The sequence below is a fragment of the Diadema antillarum genome, unplaced genomic scaffold, assembly GCF_040938485.1.
Source record: "Diadema antillarum isolate AM-2024a unplaced genomic scaffold, OU_Dant_1.0 seq00000463_RagTag, whole genome shotgun sequence".
Lineage (NCBI taxonomy): Eukaryota > Metazoa > Echinodermata > Echinoidea > Diadematoida > Diadematidae > Diadema > Diadema antillarum.
The window spans coordinates 1,555,285-1,574,069 of record NW_027271434.1 but is presented as its reverse complement, the minus strand read 5'-3'; the positions used below and the strand labels follow the sequence as shown (position 1 = coordinate 1,574,069).

Genomic DNA, 18,785 nt, shown 5'->3' with positions numbered 1-18,785 from the left:
TAGCATTCCATTAACAGTCAAGATGTAACTGAAATGAATATGTGATAAAGATGAAAGACATGTGTATGTTGAAAGGTCCAAAGGGCTATGATCGAAATCTGCCTAGTTGAGTAGCAGTCATACTGCTCATGACGCGTTACATTGTAATTGATATGAGTACAAATTGTTGAAGGCCTACTTTGTCAATTAAAGAGACAAAAATGACCATAGATTACGTACAATATGTATAGTTTACACATAATAATATAACGGTAGTCGGTCATTATCGTAATTAATGATTGCGTTGTAAAATGAGAAAAATATAACGGGACCTGCTTCATAAAAATTCGTAACTTCTGAACAGATTGTCGCCGATTTTGTTCTTGTAATTGCTGTATTCACTCAGTCCACACATATATTTAGGTAAACTTGGCCTTTAAAGGCCATGGAGTCTCTAGGGTTAGAGATGCTCTCCGGTCCTATCTTAGCGGTTATATTTTTAGACATTACACATGACAAAATAAAAGTTGGCGAAAGCTAAATCTTAAGCGAGAGAAATATATATATCTTAAGACGTCCACACATCAGTTAGAGCGAGTGAAATTTCAAGCACAAGCGGGAGAGCGCGCAGGGGAGATTTTGAGATGATGGTCCCAGAGCGGGAGAGTTGGAGTATATCTGTGCGAGAGGGACTGCCAATTACATAATATATGATGTCAAAGAAGCTTTGCTCATGGCAGTAATACTGAAAAGTCCAAACCAGGGCCCCATTTCATAAAAGATGTTGTTATAGCAACTCGTCCTGGAATGGCAACTTCCCATAACGACATCGCAGCCGATCAGGAGGTTGGATTCTTGTCGCTACCATGACCTGATGACAACTGGTATTCCAGGTAGAGTTGCTATCGTATCAACTTTTCATGAAATGGGACCCAAGATTCTGTTCAAGAGTCGAGAACCTCATCCACCATAATAATCATGGTGTTTCCACATTGTCATCATCTTCATTGTGATTTGTTCATCATCTTAATTACCATAATATTCATTTTTTTCACTATCATATTTGCGATCTTTGCCATGGTCATCATCTTCATCTTTAACACCACTAAAATAATTGTGACTGATGTGTGTAGGAGGGGTTCCTCTTTATCTTTGTTCGTTTGCTTGCTTGCTTGTTTTGATAGTTCCTTATTTGAATGACAGTCGACTTTTTTGTTTAGTAGCCCTGTACATGTCATGATGTAAGCTATAGTCTCCGCAATCATAAATGCTCAAGCTAATGTTCGTTTCGATTCTGGTGGAGTCGTTCTCTCACCATTCTTCATGGATTCTATTCTTCCTTAGTGGCTTAATATCTTTTCTGAAGATAATTCGCTTCCGCGTCGATGTGTATCAAGTTGTGCCCATCAACATCACATCTCTGAAACACACATACCAATTAAACCACAACTGTTCAGTGTTTCGTCCATTTGTGTATAGCGTCAAACATTTATGATCGCTATGCATGTACCACATATTTTTTTTTTCCTGATTTGTTCCTTCCTTTTCGCTCAAGAAAGCCAGAGCCACAATCGGAGCATAAATGAATACGTAACACGAGAGTTTTAAGGTGAAGTGACTCACTGGACGGGATCAGGGTCAACAGAACTTTTTGGTGTGTCACTGCCAACAGCAGGGTCACAAACCACGCTGAAAATCACCTTTTGAATTATTGCATATTCACCTTGTGAATAATTGCATTATTGCTCGACACGCTGTGTAGTGTCAGGCTGTGATTCATAAAAGAAAAACGAACAATCCTGTGAATATATACCCTAAAAATGAAAAAAAAAAACAAAACAAAAACAAAACAAAACACACCTCTGAATTCATTCTGTCCATAATTGCAAAGACCGGTCAAACTTTCCTTTAACCCTCTAGAAATCACTGATGGAAAAAATAAAGTCCGCTGGTAATGCTAATCGGAGTCTTACTGTCAGTAGTGAAGAAGTAAATGGACTTATTATCGGAAGAGGACCCTAATTAAATCGCAGTGGCTATAGCCGAGATTTTTTTCACCCACTCCGTGTTGTAGAGAAAATTATTATATTGTGTGGGTAAACATATTCGATTATACAGAAGCCATCAAAAGCATTCGTTTCCCGTCCAAGATCATAGGTCTCGTCACTTGTTTTTGTTTGATCCTCTAATACAGAGCACGGACTTTGTACCCAAACAAATACAATGTATGAGACATATTCATTGGTGACTTTCACACATTGCCAATCGTGTGCTGAATGCCTATATATCACAGGTGCCACGGAATTCACAGCGTACTAGTATTTAGTGAACAAGGTGTCAGGAAATAATTACAATAGCTTCAGGCGTCAGGCGTCAGTGATATCAGCAAGGGCATAAACAACACAACGCTTATTACGAACTTGAAGTTAGACTCGGTCAAAGTACGAGCCCACGGTGAAAGATGCCATTGCGGCACCTCGATGTAGCTCCATCCTCAGGCCTGTTCATCACACAGACTAGCGCCTGGCTTTGTACGTGAAAGGGTCGCGAAATAACTTCTCCATAACTCCAGCTTACAAGAGTATTGTATATTAGGGACACTGATTCTTCGTATAGCAATGGCCGTTTCCCTGTCGGCCATGTTGCCAAGCAGCCCTTTTTTCTCCGTGGTCGTCTCTTCGATCCTCGGTCTGGTCGTCTTATTGGCGCTGGCTCTGCTATGTCTGTCGGTAGTCATTCTCCGCCTCGAGTACCGTTTCAAGGACATACCAGGACCGAAGAGATCGAGGTAAACAATGCAGAATATTGTTAGGTCGTCCACTGAATACTGTTATGATTATAGGGGTTGGAAGTTCACTTTTATTCTAAAGTATTCAGATTTAATGGCAATATTTCAGAAGTGAGTCTAGACTATTATTTTCCAGTCCCATATATTTGGAGAGAGAGAGAGAGGAAAGACCGGTAAATGTAATGATTTCAACGTGAATAGAACAATGTAGGTAATAGGGAGCATGAATAAATGTCTATAAATTGTATATAAAAACACTTCACTCACATGCCTGCTTCTCGAGAAAGAAAGATGGAGAGAAAGATATATAGAGAAGTTGTATATTAATATTCAGGAATGAGCTATGATTTTGAATAATATATAGGCAAGAGAATTTATGCTTCGAAGAGAAAATTTCGTCTTGTTATGCTACGTTTCCACCATGTTCCCGGCAGACGCGGCAGCCCCATTTGCCCAAAACGTAGTGTGCCGTGAGTAGATGAGACATTCTCCTGTTTTTCCGTTCTTTTCATTCTAGTCTTTTCGTTCCAGTCTTCGCCCCTGGGAACATATAGCTAGCAGACGCTGTTCTCGCGGCGTCTGGTCAGGCTAGACTATCAATATTTTCCGTCGCGTCCGGCTACGGACCACCTGCAAGATTTGGTATGGTCTATTACGTACCGTCGGGCTTCGTTGCGTTCACCCCGTTTTATCACGGCAAACAAAATTCTTCATTAGCACCGGGATTGCCATGACAATTTTTTGACAGTTTAAAAAATCTGACACGGCATCCACAGCAATCACGACCTGTCACGTTTGCAATTCCCGTCTCACCGCGTTGTTTCACGTCCATCCCGTTTTTTTTTTCCACTGTGGCCTGAAACGGGGCTGCCGAACGTTGCCGGGAACATAGTGTAAACGCAGAATTCCACAGGGGTGTAACAAAAACATGTCAGCGACATTCGCAGCAGATTAGACCGATGATCAGTACATGCCGATTTGACTATTGATAATTCGAATAAAAAATTGATTAAAAAAAAAAGATTTTATATATCTATAGGCCTTTTCTGTGTCCTAACAAAAAGTCATCCTTTTTTTTCACAGCTTCTTCTGGGGAAATATGAAAGAACTCCAAGGACTAAGAGATAAGCCAGAGGCGTCTATAGCGCAGATCTGCTATAAGCTGTGAGTTTTAAGAGATAACTTACAATCACGGCCGATATATGTATATATATATATATATATATATATATATATATATATATAGTTTCGTCGATCGCAAGTTATCACAAATTTTACCAATATTGTTAAAATACACTGACATGGCATTCATAATCTGTGTGTAAAATCTTTGTGGTCACAGGGCCAGAGAATATGGGCCTATCGTATGGCTTCGAGTCTTATGGAAGCCTACAATCTTTTCTACCAGTCCGGAGCTCGTGAAGGTAGCTATCCACACGTGTGTACTCCTGTTACTTTGATGATGATGACGATGTGTTTGTTCCAGAAAAGTTGTGATTGTTCAAGCAATGAAGATAAAGTTTCTAAACCTGTAGCCATCAGGACAAAGAAAAACACATTTTAGGAGAGGACGAAGTAGTTAAAAACAAAATTGTTCACTTTAATTTATTTTCATATGTAGACCTAATATTTATTCATTCGTGTTTACTTTCATGTCCTAAGAAAAGGTACGAGAAGATCGTCATGTTTGCATATAGATCTGCTGACTGTAGTTTGATATAGACTTTGACCAGACGTCAGAGAAATACTATTTTACAAGTGGGTAATGAACTGTTGCATCAGTTTTATAAGTACAGTCCATATCTGTCTGGTTATTATTAGTATTGTTGTTATTATTATTATTATTATTCATTTATTATCATTTTATTATTATTATTATTATTATTATTATTATTATTATTATTATTATTATCATTATTATCATTATTGTTATCATCATTAATACTATTTTGTGGCGATTCCTGCCAGGAAATGCTCCTCAGTAGCCGCCATCCTAAATCAGACGAGTTCTACAAGGTTTTCCAAGGAGTGTTTGGCGCGCGTTTCTTGGGGCATGGCCTCGTGTCGGTGGTGGACCACGAGAAGTGGCACAGTAGACGAACCATCATCAACCCGGCATTCAAACGCAAGTGAGTATCAAGTAAAGCCCACACTTTTACTCACCTGAACTAAAGGCTAACACCCCTATTCCGCAGTGATTTTCTCTCATCGGTCACTCATCGGAAGCAAAGTTTGTCGCTTTCTACCACCCACCGAAGTGCACCAGCTAATTACAGTCCGATGAATCCGACTCGTGTTGGTCGACTGTCAGGTCAGTGTCAGACATGCCATGCGGTGATCCGATGACTCAAAATCGTCAGATGAGGATCACGTACCACACGTCTGACACTCACTTGATAGTCGACTAACCAAGTCGGATTCATCAGACTACGATCCGATACACTTCGGTGGGTGGTCGGAAGCACTAATCTTTGTTTGCGATGAGTGACTGATGAGAAAAAAATTTCTGTGGAATGGGGGTAAAGTGAGCTATTCATGCGATTATCAATTGTTTGGAGTCCATCGTGGGTAAAGTTTTCACTTGTTTTACTAGCTTCTTCTTAAAAGCCCCATGACGGATTTTAACCAAACTTACCAGGTAGCATCCCTGTAGGATGATAAATTGTCAGTTGTCAAATGGGCACAATAAAGCCCCCGAAATTGCAGATTTGAATATATATTATATATATATACATATATATATATATATATATATATACATATATATATATCTATATACATATATATATATATATATATATATATATATATACATATATATATATATATTATATATATATAATATATATATATATATATATATATACATATATATATATATATATATATATATATATATATTCTAGAACCAGAAGTGACAGAGCTGAGTTAGTGCTATAAATAAGTACAATGGCGATTGTAGTTTCAAGTATGTTCATAGCAGATCCAGCGATGGGGCCCGGAGGGGGGTTCAAACTCTACCCCAATTATTACATCGTCATCTTTGTCTTTAAAAAGCATGGTCAGATATTCAGAGTCACAGAATGTGCTAAGTATGAGGGCTATAAGGTGTTAGAATGGCCACTATTTCCCCCTAGGAGTCTTTTAGGGGATCCAGTGCCCCAAATTATAGATCATAAAAAATAAAAATAAAAAAATGCTTTAAAAAAATGCTTTCGTAAGCATATTGTTAAGTAATTTGTTTTATCTTTTAATGACGGATCCAGGGGTACCCCGTCCCCCTAGAAAATCAGGGACCAATTTTACACTTTCATCTTCTTATATGCATAGTTAATTTTCACCAAACTTGGCGGATGATAGAATATTTACTTGTTCAAACGAGCAGCATTCCCACCGGTAGATCCATCCATGGGGCATGTTCCATGTGGACAATAGTAAAACACATAATAACTTCATCTCTTCACGGGAAGCTTGTAGCTATGGGCATAAAAATCACATAGTAGGATACATCAAGGATCATCTTAGATAGGCCCAGCCAAACATTAAACGTACGGAAGAAGGCCATCCCTAACTAAACAGGCGCAGCAATCGTTTTTACTGTGCAATTAGACTCTGTTTGTGGCTGTATTGTTATACTTCTGTGCGGGGTTTTTTTTCAGTTGAAGACCACTTTCCTTTCTTCCTGGGCTCTCCAGCTCCCCAGCAATTTTTTTTTTCTGCGTGACATTGCCATCATTGTCATTATCACCATCGTCATCATCTTCATCTTCATCCTTGCTTTTCTCTTTTTACGTCACTCAGATACCTGATCGGCATGATGGAGCAATTTAACGAGGGCGCCGAGGCGTTGTGTGAAAGCATTGTCGGGAGAGCAGACGGTAAGACCCCGATCGCCATGCTGGACGAATTAAACAACGCAACCCTCGACGTCATCGCAAAGGTATGACGACAACGACATCCTCAGATTCACTGATAAAGGTCAATAGTACCTTTCCCCCCGTTTTTCGCGGCCACTGTGTCATGGAAGACGTGTCATCGCAGATTTGCCAAATTGTCGTTTTCTATAACTTCGAAAATCAGTTTCAGGCAGTGTTCTTTGATACAATGTAGGACTTTGGGTGCACTGTTACATTTTGTTGTTGTTGTTGGACTGTTGTTTTTGTAATTGTTAATATTTTTGCCGTTATCACGCATGTGAATGTTGACGTTGTCATTGTTATCTATATCATCATCATTGTCGTCATTATTCTATTGAATGTATCGCCATAGGTTGCATTTGGCATGAACACTGATGCCGTTGGCAACCCGACCTGTCCGTTCCCTGCGGCCATCTCCACCGCTCTCAGAGGGCTCCAAGAAACCTTCCGAAATCCACTGATAGCGGTAAGGAATGACGACATCATAGTTTTGTATGTTAGGTAATTATTGAGAGCAAATTGTATGTTAGTCTGATTATTACAACCTGTGATGATTCATAGAAAAACCTTGATTATATTTCGACAACAAGGGCTCTTTGACTTAAAATGATGCTGTTTCGATGCTGTTTCACCAGAACTATGTGTTTTAGTATATTGTATAATGCATTTCACGCATTTTTTTTTAAGCTCACCTGAGCCGAAGGCTCAAGTGAGCTATTGCGATCGCTCTTCGTCCGGCGTCCGTCGTGCGTCGTACGTCGTGTGTCGTCCGTCGTCCGTCGTGCGTCGTTCGTCGTCCGTCGTGCGTAAACGTTTTACATTTTCATCTTCTTCTTGAGAACCCCATGACTGATTTTCACCAAACTTGGCAGGTAGCATCCCTAGGGGAATAGGATCTCAATTTGTTCAAATGGGCACCATGGCCCACCTGGGGGCCCCAGGGGGGCCCAAACACCCTAAAATTAAGGAATCTTTAAAAATCTTCTTCTCTAGAACCAGAAGTGATAGGGCTTAGTTAATACTATGAGTTAGTACATTGATGACTGTAGTTTCAAGTTTGTTCATGGGGGAATCAGGGGTGCCCCCCTTGGGACCCAAGGGGGGGGGGGATGGGTGGGGAGGAGTCCTATAATGGGGCCTAAATTGTACATTTTCATCTTCACTTTGAGATCCCCATGTCAGATTTTCACCAAACTTGGTAGCTAGCATCCTGAGGGGAATAGGATCTCAATTTGTTCAAATGGGCACCATGGCCCACCTGGGGTGGGGGGGGGGGGGCAAGGGGCCCAAACCCCCTACAATTAAGGAATCTTTAAAGATATTCTCTAGAACCAGAAGTGATAGGGCTAAGATAATACTATGAGTTAGTACATTGATGACTGTAGTTTCAAGTTTCTTCATGGGATTGGCGGAATCAGGGGTGCCCCCCCCCCCCCCTTGGGACCCAGGAGAGGGGATGGGGATAGGTCCTAATGGGGCCTGAATTGTACATGTTCATCTTCTTTTTGAAAACCTCACAGTGAATTTTGACCAAACTTAGCAGGTAGCATCCCTAGGAAGTTTGTTCATTGCAGATCCAGGGCTGCCTGCCCCCCCCCCCCCTCCACCCTGGAGTTGAGGGGGTGGGGGATCCATATATGCAGACCTAAGTTTCAATGTTCTCAGGTTAAGAGTGTGCAAGAATGCATGGAAGGTGAAATTGCGTGACCCCTGGGTCTCTTGTTTGTTCATCCCGAGAATTGCGAAATAAAACATCGATAACAATTAAGGAATCAATACCCCCCCCCCCCCATTGCTTACCAAACTCACTTGCCATCTTTTACTGTTTTATGTTCTGTTTGAAGTGGGACTTTTCAAGCAAGTCCCGAAAATTTCGCAAAGAGGTGAAGGAGGCCATCAACCTGGTGCGTACAGCAGGTCGGAAATGTGTGGAGGAGCGCATCAATGCGCGTCAACGCGGAGATCACGTACCGCACGACATACTGAATATGATTCTGGAATGTTCCAATGACCTAAAGGGGAGTTCTGATTTCCAGATGGAAGATATGATCGACGAGTTTGCGACGCTTTTCATTGCAGGTGAACGACAGACGAGCCCATGTGCAAGTAGCCAACAATTCGAACCTATAGTGCCCACGACATTCATTTTTTTTTAATAATTTGGTTGCCATCAACACCGATCATTCAATATTGCATATTGGCAATTCAGACTCGTTACATAACATTCCCCTAGGAATATTCCAGTCTGATGAATAGCATTGAGTACTGTATTATTTGTTAAGCTTATAATGAGTTTAAAGTTGCACCCTATATACACACTCCTCTTCGATATTGTGTGCATTGTAGTTTCCCACCTGTACACCCTTGCTTGACCGAAACATGCTAATCAAAGGCATAAGATTATCAAATATTTGCAGAGTAACAAAGAATGCGGCTGGTCGACGTCGATCCTCATGGATATAATTTGCCTTGTGTTTTACCCCAAGGTCAAGAAACGACTAGCAACCTTCTAGCCTTCACCATACATCAGCTAGGAAGGCATCCCGATGTTGCCAAGAGGTACATGTTCATAATCCTTTTATTCTCGACTTATTACTGATATACCATGTGTTAGTAGTAAAGCACATCACACAGGGCGTTGGTAAGAATTATCTATACGCGATAGTATCTTTTGACTGTTTTAAAGTTACGGAGCTAGGGAGGATGATTTCACTAAAGCCCGACCAAGTATGATATGGGTTATTCATTTTATAAAACAGTGTCATAATCATCCATTCTCGCATCCAGGCCAGCACCATGGCTCCAAACTAGCTGAACCGCACACCCAAACAGTACATACAGTAGGGCCTACCTGTCACTATTGTAATAACACCCTATGAAGAGGAAATTTTGGTCAAAATAAAACACTGGTTACTTGACAGCTCTCAGCCAATCAGTGATTTTGATTAGGATCCCTGTACATGTATTCATGTGCTGTATATCTCCATTTCGGTAATATTATTTCCCGTAGGTTCCGAAGGAGGTATACGTATAAGCCAAGTGCGTTTGTGCTAGAAGTATGTAAATATTTGATATTCTCTTGATAATTGCATCATCATCATGCCACTACTGTGATAACATAACGTAATGAAGTGCTGTAGTCTTATCCAGCGATGTCTGCCCTTTGATGGAACCAAAACATAAAAAAAAATCATAAATTTTGAATGATTGTTCAAATTTTACTGATTTTAATTGATTCGTTCCTATAATATCGTTGTTTTTATTCTTGCATGCAATGAATCCGCATAATATCTCTTTTGCCTGATAGAGACGGAAATGTTTCTTACCTAATTTTCTCGGAAATTTTAATCTCATTGCCATTTCATAATCATCTGATTTACTTCTAACGTCACATTGATCGCATAACAGAAGTGTATTAAAGACAAGCAGTGACATACAAACACAAAATAGATTTCAATTTATCATCTCGTGTCAAACGGAAAACATGCTGAGCGATCAAAAGTAGTTTCAATCCATGCGTCCATTCGTGATCATAATACAATTGTCCTTTGAATGCATGAACAGGTTGCAAGCTGAAGTTGACGAAGTTCTGGGCGAGAAACCTTTTATCGAGTATGAGGATTTGGCCAAGTTGGAGTACATGATGAGAGTAAGAGTGCGCTGTCCATAATATTCAAATATTTAATTGTGCCTTATCGATGAAAATATTATTGTAAGACTATACCCTCATATGACACCAATATCTGTGCAACTCCTGAATCCCATTTTATAAAAAGTTTCTATGACGGCATTTCTCGAATTCCTGTTGTCATGGTCACAACCAGATTCCAGCTTTCTGATTGGCTGTTGCTACGGGTACTTACTATTCTAGCAAGATTGCTATCTCAGCATGTTTATGCTGTTGTTGCTGTTGTTGTTGCTATAATTTTTGGCGTTGCATTCAAAATTCATATAAAGTAATACATGCACATAATTATGTCATGATATAATTTGACATTTCGAATAACGAAAATTACTTTTAATTTCGATTGTCTCTATAGGTCTTCAAAGAAACGCTTCGCCTGTACCCACCGGCCCCTGGCAGCACGCGAAAGGTGGCACATCCCATTAAATGCAATGGAATCACCATTCCAGCCGGTACTTCCGTTTCGGTAAGACCCTCTCGCTTTATTTAGTGTCTTCTAGTTCTGTCTCCAGGCAGAACGCAACCGTCCACAAACATTTTCAATTTGATACTGAATTTTTTAAATTTATTTATTGCAAATCTTTATACAGAGTGGCCTGATCAGCATAAAAGATTAACAGCATAAAATGAACAAACAAATTTCAAAACAATACAAAGTATGTATAGACACACACATCAAGTGTTTAAAATAAAATAAAATAATATTATACAATGATGCAGATTTAAAATAGACTAACTGCTGGTCTTCCTCAGGGCTCTGTTTTAGGTTAAAATCCATTAAACATGAAAAACAACATGAACGACAGCAACAACACCACCAACAAGAGATCAATCCGTTTGAAAATAAATGTTCGTGGCAAATTAACAACGGGAAACAGGATACACTTAAATTAAAAATTAAGTGAACGTACGTACATAAATATCTGGAAATACGATAAAACAAAATAAATGAACGTAGAAACATCTAGAAAAGAAATAAAAAGGAAATTATTCAAAATCGCGTATGGCGACTGCCACTCATCCCGCTGTATACCGCAAGGAAGTGAAGGTGTCTTATGAACAGGGCGTCCCCTTAGTTGTCAGTGCAATGTTTTGCCCTCAACACATTTTAGACTCCGTTCATTCCATCGTCCATCTGCTCCTTACAGGGATAATAATGTTTGCTTTCTTTCAAAATTGTGGCCGAAGCACGTGTACTTTAGCGAAGAGATGGGAGAAGAGAGGTGATGAAATACTCAAAAAGTTGGTGCTCGACAATAGATCAGAGGCAGGGATTTAGTAACCCCTTTATGTGTGTTTATAAGGTAGTATTTAAATGACTCTGTGCTATTTATAAAGCGAGCAGGTTCAGGGAGCTTATTCCACTTTTCTGAGCCTGCATAAACAAAAGATTTTTGATAAAAGGCTGTACGACACTTTGGAAGTCTTAAAAGGAGTTTACCTGTGTTACGGGTTATTCTTGTCGATACATCGTCAGCAAATGAGAATTTCTCATAAAATATAGCTTGACACAGTTTATTTACAAATTTGTACATCAAACAACAGTAGGACCTGTGAAGAATTTGGTGTAACTGGGGCCAATTAAGTTTTCTAAAAACCTCATCAGTGCGGGTTTCCCGTGAACAATTCGCCATCATATATGCTGCTCTTTTATGCAGCCTGTTTAAAATATCATAGATTCTGATCTGCCAGACTATACATTGCGGCAATATAATATATGGGGTATTATGTTTCAATGATTTAAGATTAAAGTCAAGCCCATGAGGACCCAGAATTCAGCGACGACCGAGAAATATATTATTGAAGTGTCTTTGGGCATAAACACTAGCTTGCCACGTATTGGACACCATTTTGTTTGTGTCTTCTTGATTGAAAATGAATAAACACTTCGGCGTCGTAGTCATTAAATAAAAAATTTCCGTCCACCGTCAAGTCAAGTCCACCGTCATGATGTGAAAATGCTACTCGTTCAGTTTTCTTTTTATGTTATACAATACATGTATGTGTTTGTGTGTACACATGAATTATATATTGAAACGTTTTAACCTCAACATTGGTAAGTTTTGTGCGACAATGCGGTTGATAATGAAGGTGAATACAATACGAGGGATAACTTATATATGTTGCTTGAAGGTTAACGTCAGAATTTATTAGAAGAGATAACTTCCTTTTTTACTCTTATTCATAACAGCTCATGACAGGTGCCATGTCTCGAATGGAGGAATACTTCGAAGACCCATTGCTCTTCAATCCAGATCGCTTCAAGACGACCGACGAGGGACACATGTAAGTTTTACCCTTCTCTACTCTTCATCCTGTGTTTCCATGGATACGATCACGTCATGTTCTTTTTGATCGGTTGATTCTTAACTTACAAATCGTTCGAGTTCAAGTTTTCCTACATAACTTTTGTGTGTTGTACACACTACTGTAGAATTATTTTAATCTTTGGACGAATTTTATCATAAAATTATACAAGTCCCTTGACTTTGAATATCTTAATATTTATTTTCTTAAATCAAAGGTAATTTCTTCACCTCTAATTTATCTCTAACATTATTTTGATTACTTTTTTATTAACCTTATGCATGATCTCAATATTATTTCGAGCGTTTATGGGACCATGGCACAAAATCATGTTGTTTTTTTAATCATTCTGTGGACGTCAAGACGACTTGCGTGTACTTAGAGACTTATATCAACTGTGTTGAGCAAAGAACATAAAATGCATTATACATGTAGTTTGCGATTAAGAAATAATAAAGCATCATTTATTGTTCCAATCCAGGCAGCGACATTTCTATGCCTATTTCCCATTTTCGTTGGGTCAACGGTCTTGCATCGGTCAACAGTTCGCTCTAGTGAGTGTTCTTCATTGATAAGTATATGTATCATTTCATATATTTGAAGTTATTCCCGTCATTGGTGGGAATGAGAAAGTTTTGAATGAGAAGATTGTCCTGCCATAGTGAAACTTATATCGTGATTATTGCTGTGTTTTATTTTGTTTTTATCACCGTCCATGTACATCTCCCCAGCTAACGATGGTGTACTGTGTATATTAGCAGATCGGAATCACGAATTTATCTCAAATTCTTTAGAATTCTTTAAAAAAACTTTATTTTTGACATGTCAGATACTATAGTCTCACAAAGATATTTGCAGTTTTGTAACTTTCTTCAAAGCAGCTTTGATACCACCAGTCGGCTAGGTTGAGCTGTGAGATGAGTCATGGCTTTATGAATACTGTAGATACTTTATATTTTGATGTATACTTCATAATAATTATCATAATTATGTATACTCGTAGATCGAGGCTCGGGTTCTCCTCGGTAGACTCCTTCAGAAGTTCAAATTCCGCCTCGACCAGTCACAGCGGACAGCTGTCCTGGACGAACTCACTGCCAAGCCAAAGGACGGGTGCAAGAATTTCGTCACTCTCAGGACCTAACTACTCACATTAACCCTTTCCATACTGACTTATGATATCCACATAGACTTAATACACAGGTCACCAGGTTCTCGTATGGAACAGGTTAAGAGACCCGAGTTTTAGATTGGAAGTCCGAGTTAATACCCCATATTGTAACTGAACTCTTGACCTCTTTTGCTTGTGTCTTCCTTTCTCATTGTTTGTTTGTTTGTTTGTTTGTTGTTTGGTTACTTATTTGTTTGTCTCAAATGCATAGCATTCGAATACTATAAGTATTTGATATGCGAACTTTCTTTTAACGGTTCGGTGTGTCAGTCACTCGGGCTCTAATAGGGTTTCAGATTTGCTTCCAGTTTTTGTGTTTTTCCACCCTTTTTGCTGGTCGTTGTATGGAAAGCAAAGAACAGTCGGATAGTGATGACATCACTAAAACCTCTACATGAACAGGCGGATAGTGATGACATTACTATTCAGAACCTCTAAATGAACAGGCGGGTAGTGATGACATTACTAGAACCTCTAAATGAACAGGCGGATAGTGATGACAGTACTAGAACCTCTACATGAACAGGCGGATAGTGATGACAGTACTAGAACCTCTACATGAACAGGCGGATAGTGATGACATTATTAGAACCTCTAAATGAACAGGCGGATAGTGATGACATTACTATTCAGAACCTCTAAATGAACAGGCGGATAGTGATGACATTATTAGAACCTCTAAATGAACAGGCGGATAGTGATGACATTACTAGAACCTCTACATGAACAGGCGGATAGTGATGACATTACTAGAACCTCTACATGAACAGGCGGATAGTGATGACATTATTAGAACCTCTAAATGAACAGGCGGATAGTGATGACATTACTAGAACCTCTAAATGAACAGGCGGATAGTGATGACATCACTAAAACCTCTACATGAACAGGCGGATACATAGTGACGACATTACTAGAACCTCTAAATGAACAGGCGGATAGTGATGACATTACTAGATCCTCTAAATGAACAGGAGGATAGTGATGACATTACTAGAACCTCTGCATGAATAGGTTGTTAAAAATAGTGTTGTCATGATCTCGCAAAAAAAGGCAATTTTACTATACCGAGCGTACTCAAATTAACGAACATAGAATCCTGTAACATGCTGTTCTTTCCACCAGTCGGTCCTGAGATGTGAACACAATGCATTCTAATACCTGGAATGCACTTTGCACGCTAGGGTTAGTATCAGTTATTACTATATTGGCAGGTCTCATGGACGCTTTCTTATGTCTGGAAAAGTTGTTTATTTTATTATGCATGATTGTATATAAATGTATGTGTAAAATATGAATATGTTCGTAAATTTTTCTATTTTTTGCTGTTACCCAGCTTTGGTATGAGCAATGGTGTCAACTTTTTATTCACCGTTTTGCTACCAACCCTTCTGTTCGTTTGTTTGCGGTTAACCAATCATGGTTGATCAATCTATATTAAAAAAATAGAATCTGAAATATTTTTTGACATTTCATTACATGTGGAGTTGTTGCAAGCAATATTTAATATGGTGCACCTGTCTGGTGTAATATCACACTTTTTCTGCATTCCGAATACAAAGTCAATGAGCCAATAATGATATATTATTATCCATACAGAGGATTTTTAGAGCCCAAATACAAGTGTTATTTTGTCGATGCACCTCATAACCTCAGACCCACTGAGAAAGTTTGTTGAACTAGACCAATATTTTTTTTGCCGAGGCGACCAATATTTAAAATATTGGACGGCAAGAGGGGGATTCCCCACAGTTTTTTATAAACTGCACCGTGATTGGCTGAGACATATACGAGATGACCTGAAATATGAAGTAAAAACGTCTGTGATTGGTCAATCACGAATTAACTAAAACATCATTTTTTTCTAAAATTCTGTGTTTTAAATACAAACAAATTTCATATATCAATTAGTTGAAATTGTTTTGCATACAATTTTTCAAAATATCACTTTCATACCAGGAAATTAAATTTAGGTTTGATGAAAACAAAGGCGACGACTGATCAGCTCAGCGCTACTGCTGGATAGCCCGCGCGCGATACATGTAGCCGGCCACCGCCGCTTGCATTTGCATGCATGTTACGTTATGTGTATACTAAGTTCAATAGGCCATAGGACTACAGTACAGTGTACGAGTACCGGTAATTCGATCTTTCACGATCTACGGAAGATGTGGCGTGAATTGTGTCTCAGATCTCGGATACAAGAACATCTAATTCTGGTGTAAATTAGCTAGATCTCGGCCTAACAGTAACATGACTGCTACCATGGATACATAGATCACTGTTTTATCAGGGAATGAAGTAGATTAACTAACACTGAGGAGTGTACCATACCCCATGTCAGGATCAAGTACAGTAGCTAAGTAGGAGACCATACAGCACTCTGAAACAGAAAGGGTAAGTGAAAATATTCTTTGCTAAAATCCTCTGTAGGATAATAATGATAATATTAGATGTCCTATTTTCGATTAATACAAGGAAATATAGGACTCGCTAAGCAAAATATTGGACTCGTCTTCGACTCGTCCAATATTTGTGCATAGCTCGTCCAATATTTCCTTGTATTAATCTCAAGGCCATCCAATATTATATAATTATTATCCATACAGAGGATTTTTAGAGCCCAAATACAAGTGTTATTTTGTCGACGCACCTCATAACCTCCAACCCACTTAAAAAGTTTGTTGAACTCGACCAATATTTTTTGCCGAGGCGACCAATATTTAAAATATTGGACGGCAAGAGGGGGATTCCCCAAAGTTTTTATAAACTGCACCGTGATTGGTTGAGATATATACGAGATGACCTGAAATAAGAAGTAAAAACGTCTGTGATTGGTCAATCACGAATTAACTAGAATATCGTTTCTTCTAAAATTCTGTGTTTATACAAACAAATTTCATATATCAATTAGTTGAAATTGTTTTTCACACAATTTTTCAAGATATCACTTTCATAACAGGAAGTTAAATTTAGGTTTGATGAAAACAAGTTGCATTTTTTTTTGTGTGCATGCAGGCGCAAGGCGACGATTGATCTGCAGCTCTGCATGCTCAGCGCTACTGCTAGATAGCCCGCGCGCGATATAATGTAGCCGGCCGCCGCAGCTGCGCTTGCATTTGCATGCGCGATATGCATATTACAGTTACTGTACATGTACGTACGTGTGTACAAGTACGTTATATACAGCACAGTAGGACTAGTTGTGGTAGTAGTAGCCTAATTCGATCTTTCACGATCTACGGTAGATGTGACGTGAATTGTTTCTCAGATCTCGGATACAAATACATCTAATTCTGGTCTAAATTAGCTAGATCTCGGTCTAACAGTAACATGACGGCTACCTTGGATACATAGAGATCACTGTTTTATCAGAGACTGAAGTGGATTAACTTGCACTGAAGAGTGTACATGTACCATACCCCATGTCAGGATCACTACACAGTAGGAACAGCACTCGGAGTCGGAGACAGAAAGGGTAGGCCTAAGTGAAAACATTCTTGCTAAAATCCTCTGTAGGATAATAATGATGATATTGAATGTCCTATTTTCGATTAATACAAGGAAATATTGGACTCGCTAAGCAAAATATTGGACTCGTCTTCGACTCGTCCAATATTTGTGCATAGCTCGTCCAATATTTCCTTGTATTAATCTCAAGGCCATCCAATATTATATAATTATTATCAACAGGTGACGTATAGTAAAACAGCGACTGTGGTTTTATTTGATTCTCAGACAAAAGATATACAAAAGGTGATGAGCCGTGCTATAGCGTCTTTGAGGAACCAAGATAGGTTATATTGGGATTGGTAACGAAAAAGAGTCTAATATTATGATGATAATATCGTTTGCTTAGTCATTTTAGAGTGGTATGCTGTAGATAGCAAAGACTTTATAAATGAACTAAGAAAGATACTGGAATTATATACACGTATTATATATAATTACATGTATATTTATGTATTATATATATTATATAATATATGATTACATATACAGGTGTAACACGCATAACAAAATTTTGACTCCCGAACGTAACTGTATACTGTAGGTCCATTTGTTATTAATATTGATAGCATCTTGGCTATGAGAGAGTTAATGTGAAAAGACGAGAAGAGAAATATTCTTCATTCTCTGATAATGATAAAGATGATGATGATGACTTGAACATGAATTGATGGTGATGATGGTGATGAGAATGTACGGGTATACCTATTCCTGTTCATTTGAGAATGGCCAAAGATGTATTACACCAAGAGGAAAAGAAATACCGTAACATTCATTGTGAGAAGGTAGCAAGATAGATTGTGTACATTTACAGTGTACATGTACAATTCTTTGGAATATGGAATAATAGTTTGAGAGACAAGGGTTGTGTAGTTTAAAGTATTCTCGCGAAAGCAAATTTGCGTCAACCTCATTGGAGACGAAGGTGATCCCGAATAAACGTATTAGATACAATATGCTACATGCATGGTTTTAACTTCATGGTATCACTCATACTGACCGGATGTTGAATGTTAAATGAATTGATTAATAAACGCACAATATATGTTAATCACATGAAAATGTCTCTAAATGCTATCGGGAAAAACGACCAGAAAATGTCTGCCGTATAAATATATAGGAGGATGAATATTAAACAATTCTGTTCTCGTTCAGCTACGAAAAAAAAAAATGCTTTCATTTTTTCTACGAGCTTCAATTCATCTGATTCTTGTCAAATAACTTGATTGCATTATCAAATACCAGCTAAGCTATACAGGAGTGTAAAAATGAGAGTGCATTTCGTAGTTACGACTTTTATAGAATATAACCTATACGCTTCCAAGCATGCACAAGAAGATTGCTGATGAAAATATGGTAACTTTCACGCCTTCACGTTATTCCAACTGTGAGTATAGACTGATATGAAATGTGTCCGTCTCAAGATAC

At 38.6% G+C, this 18,785-nt stretch overlaps 1 protein-coding gene across 1 annotated transcript; it reads left to right on the top strand.

Moving 5' to 3' along the window:
• Positions 1-2,365: 2,365 nt before the first annotated feature.
• On the top strand, positions 2,366-15,411 carry LOC139733245 (cholesterol 24-hydroxylase-like). Its single transcript, XM_071644085.1, has 13 exons — positions 2,366-2,767; positions 3,851-3,931; positions 4,110-4,191; positions 4,736-4,896; positions 6,569-6,707; positions 7,037-7,150; positions 8,529-8,763; positions 9,171-9,243; positions 10,249-10,333; positions 10,725-10,835; positions 12,561-12,655; positions 13,158-13,230; positions 13,680-15,411. Exons 1-13 carry the CDS (start codon positions 2,598-2,600, stop codon positions 13,818-13,820), a joined length of 1,560 nt encoding a protein of 519 aa, XP_071500186.1. The 5' UTR covers positions 2,366-2,597; the 3' UTR covers positions 13,821-15,411.
• The last annotated feature ends 3,374 nt before the right edge of the window (positions 15,412-18,785 follow it).

What these genes read in the sequence shown, in the direction of transcription:
- LOC139733245 (XM_071644085.1), top strand. Translation starts at nt 2,598, where the DNA reads ATGGCCGTTTCCCTGTCGGCCATGTTGCCAAGCAGCCCTTTTTTCTCC. An exon ending in GCGCAGATCTGCTATAAGCT is followed by an intron (nt 3,932 to 4,109) that starts GTGAGTTTTAAG and finishes TTGTGGTCACAG; the next exon opens with GGCCAGAGAATATGGGCCTA. An exon ending in TCCGAAATCCACTGATAGCG is followed by an intron (nt 7,151 to 8,528) that starts GTAAGGAATGAC and finishes TTCTGTTTGAAG; the next exon opens with TGGGACTTTTCAAGCAAGTC.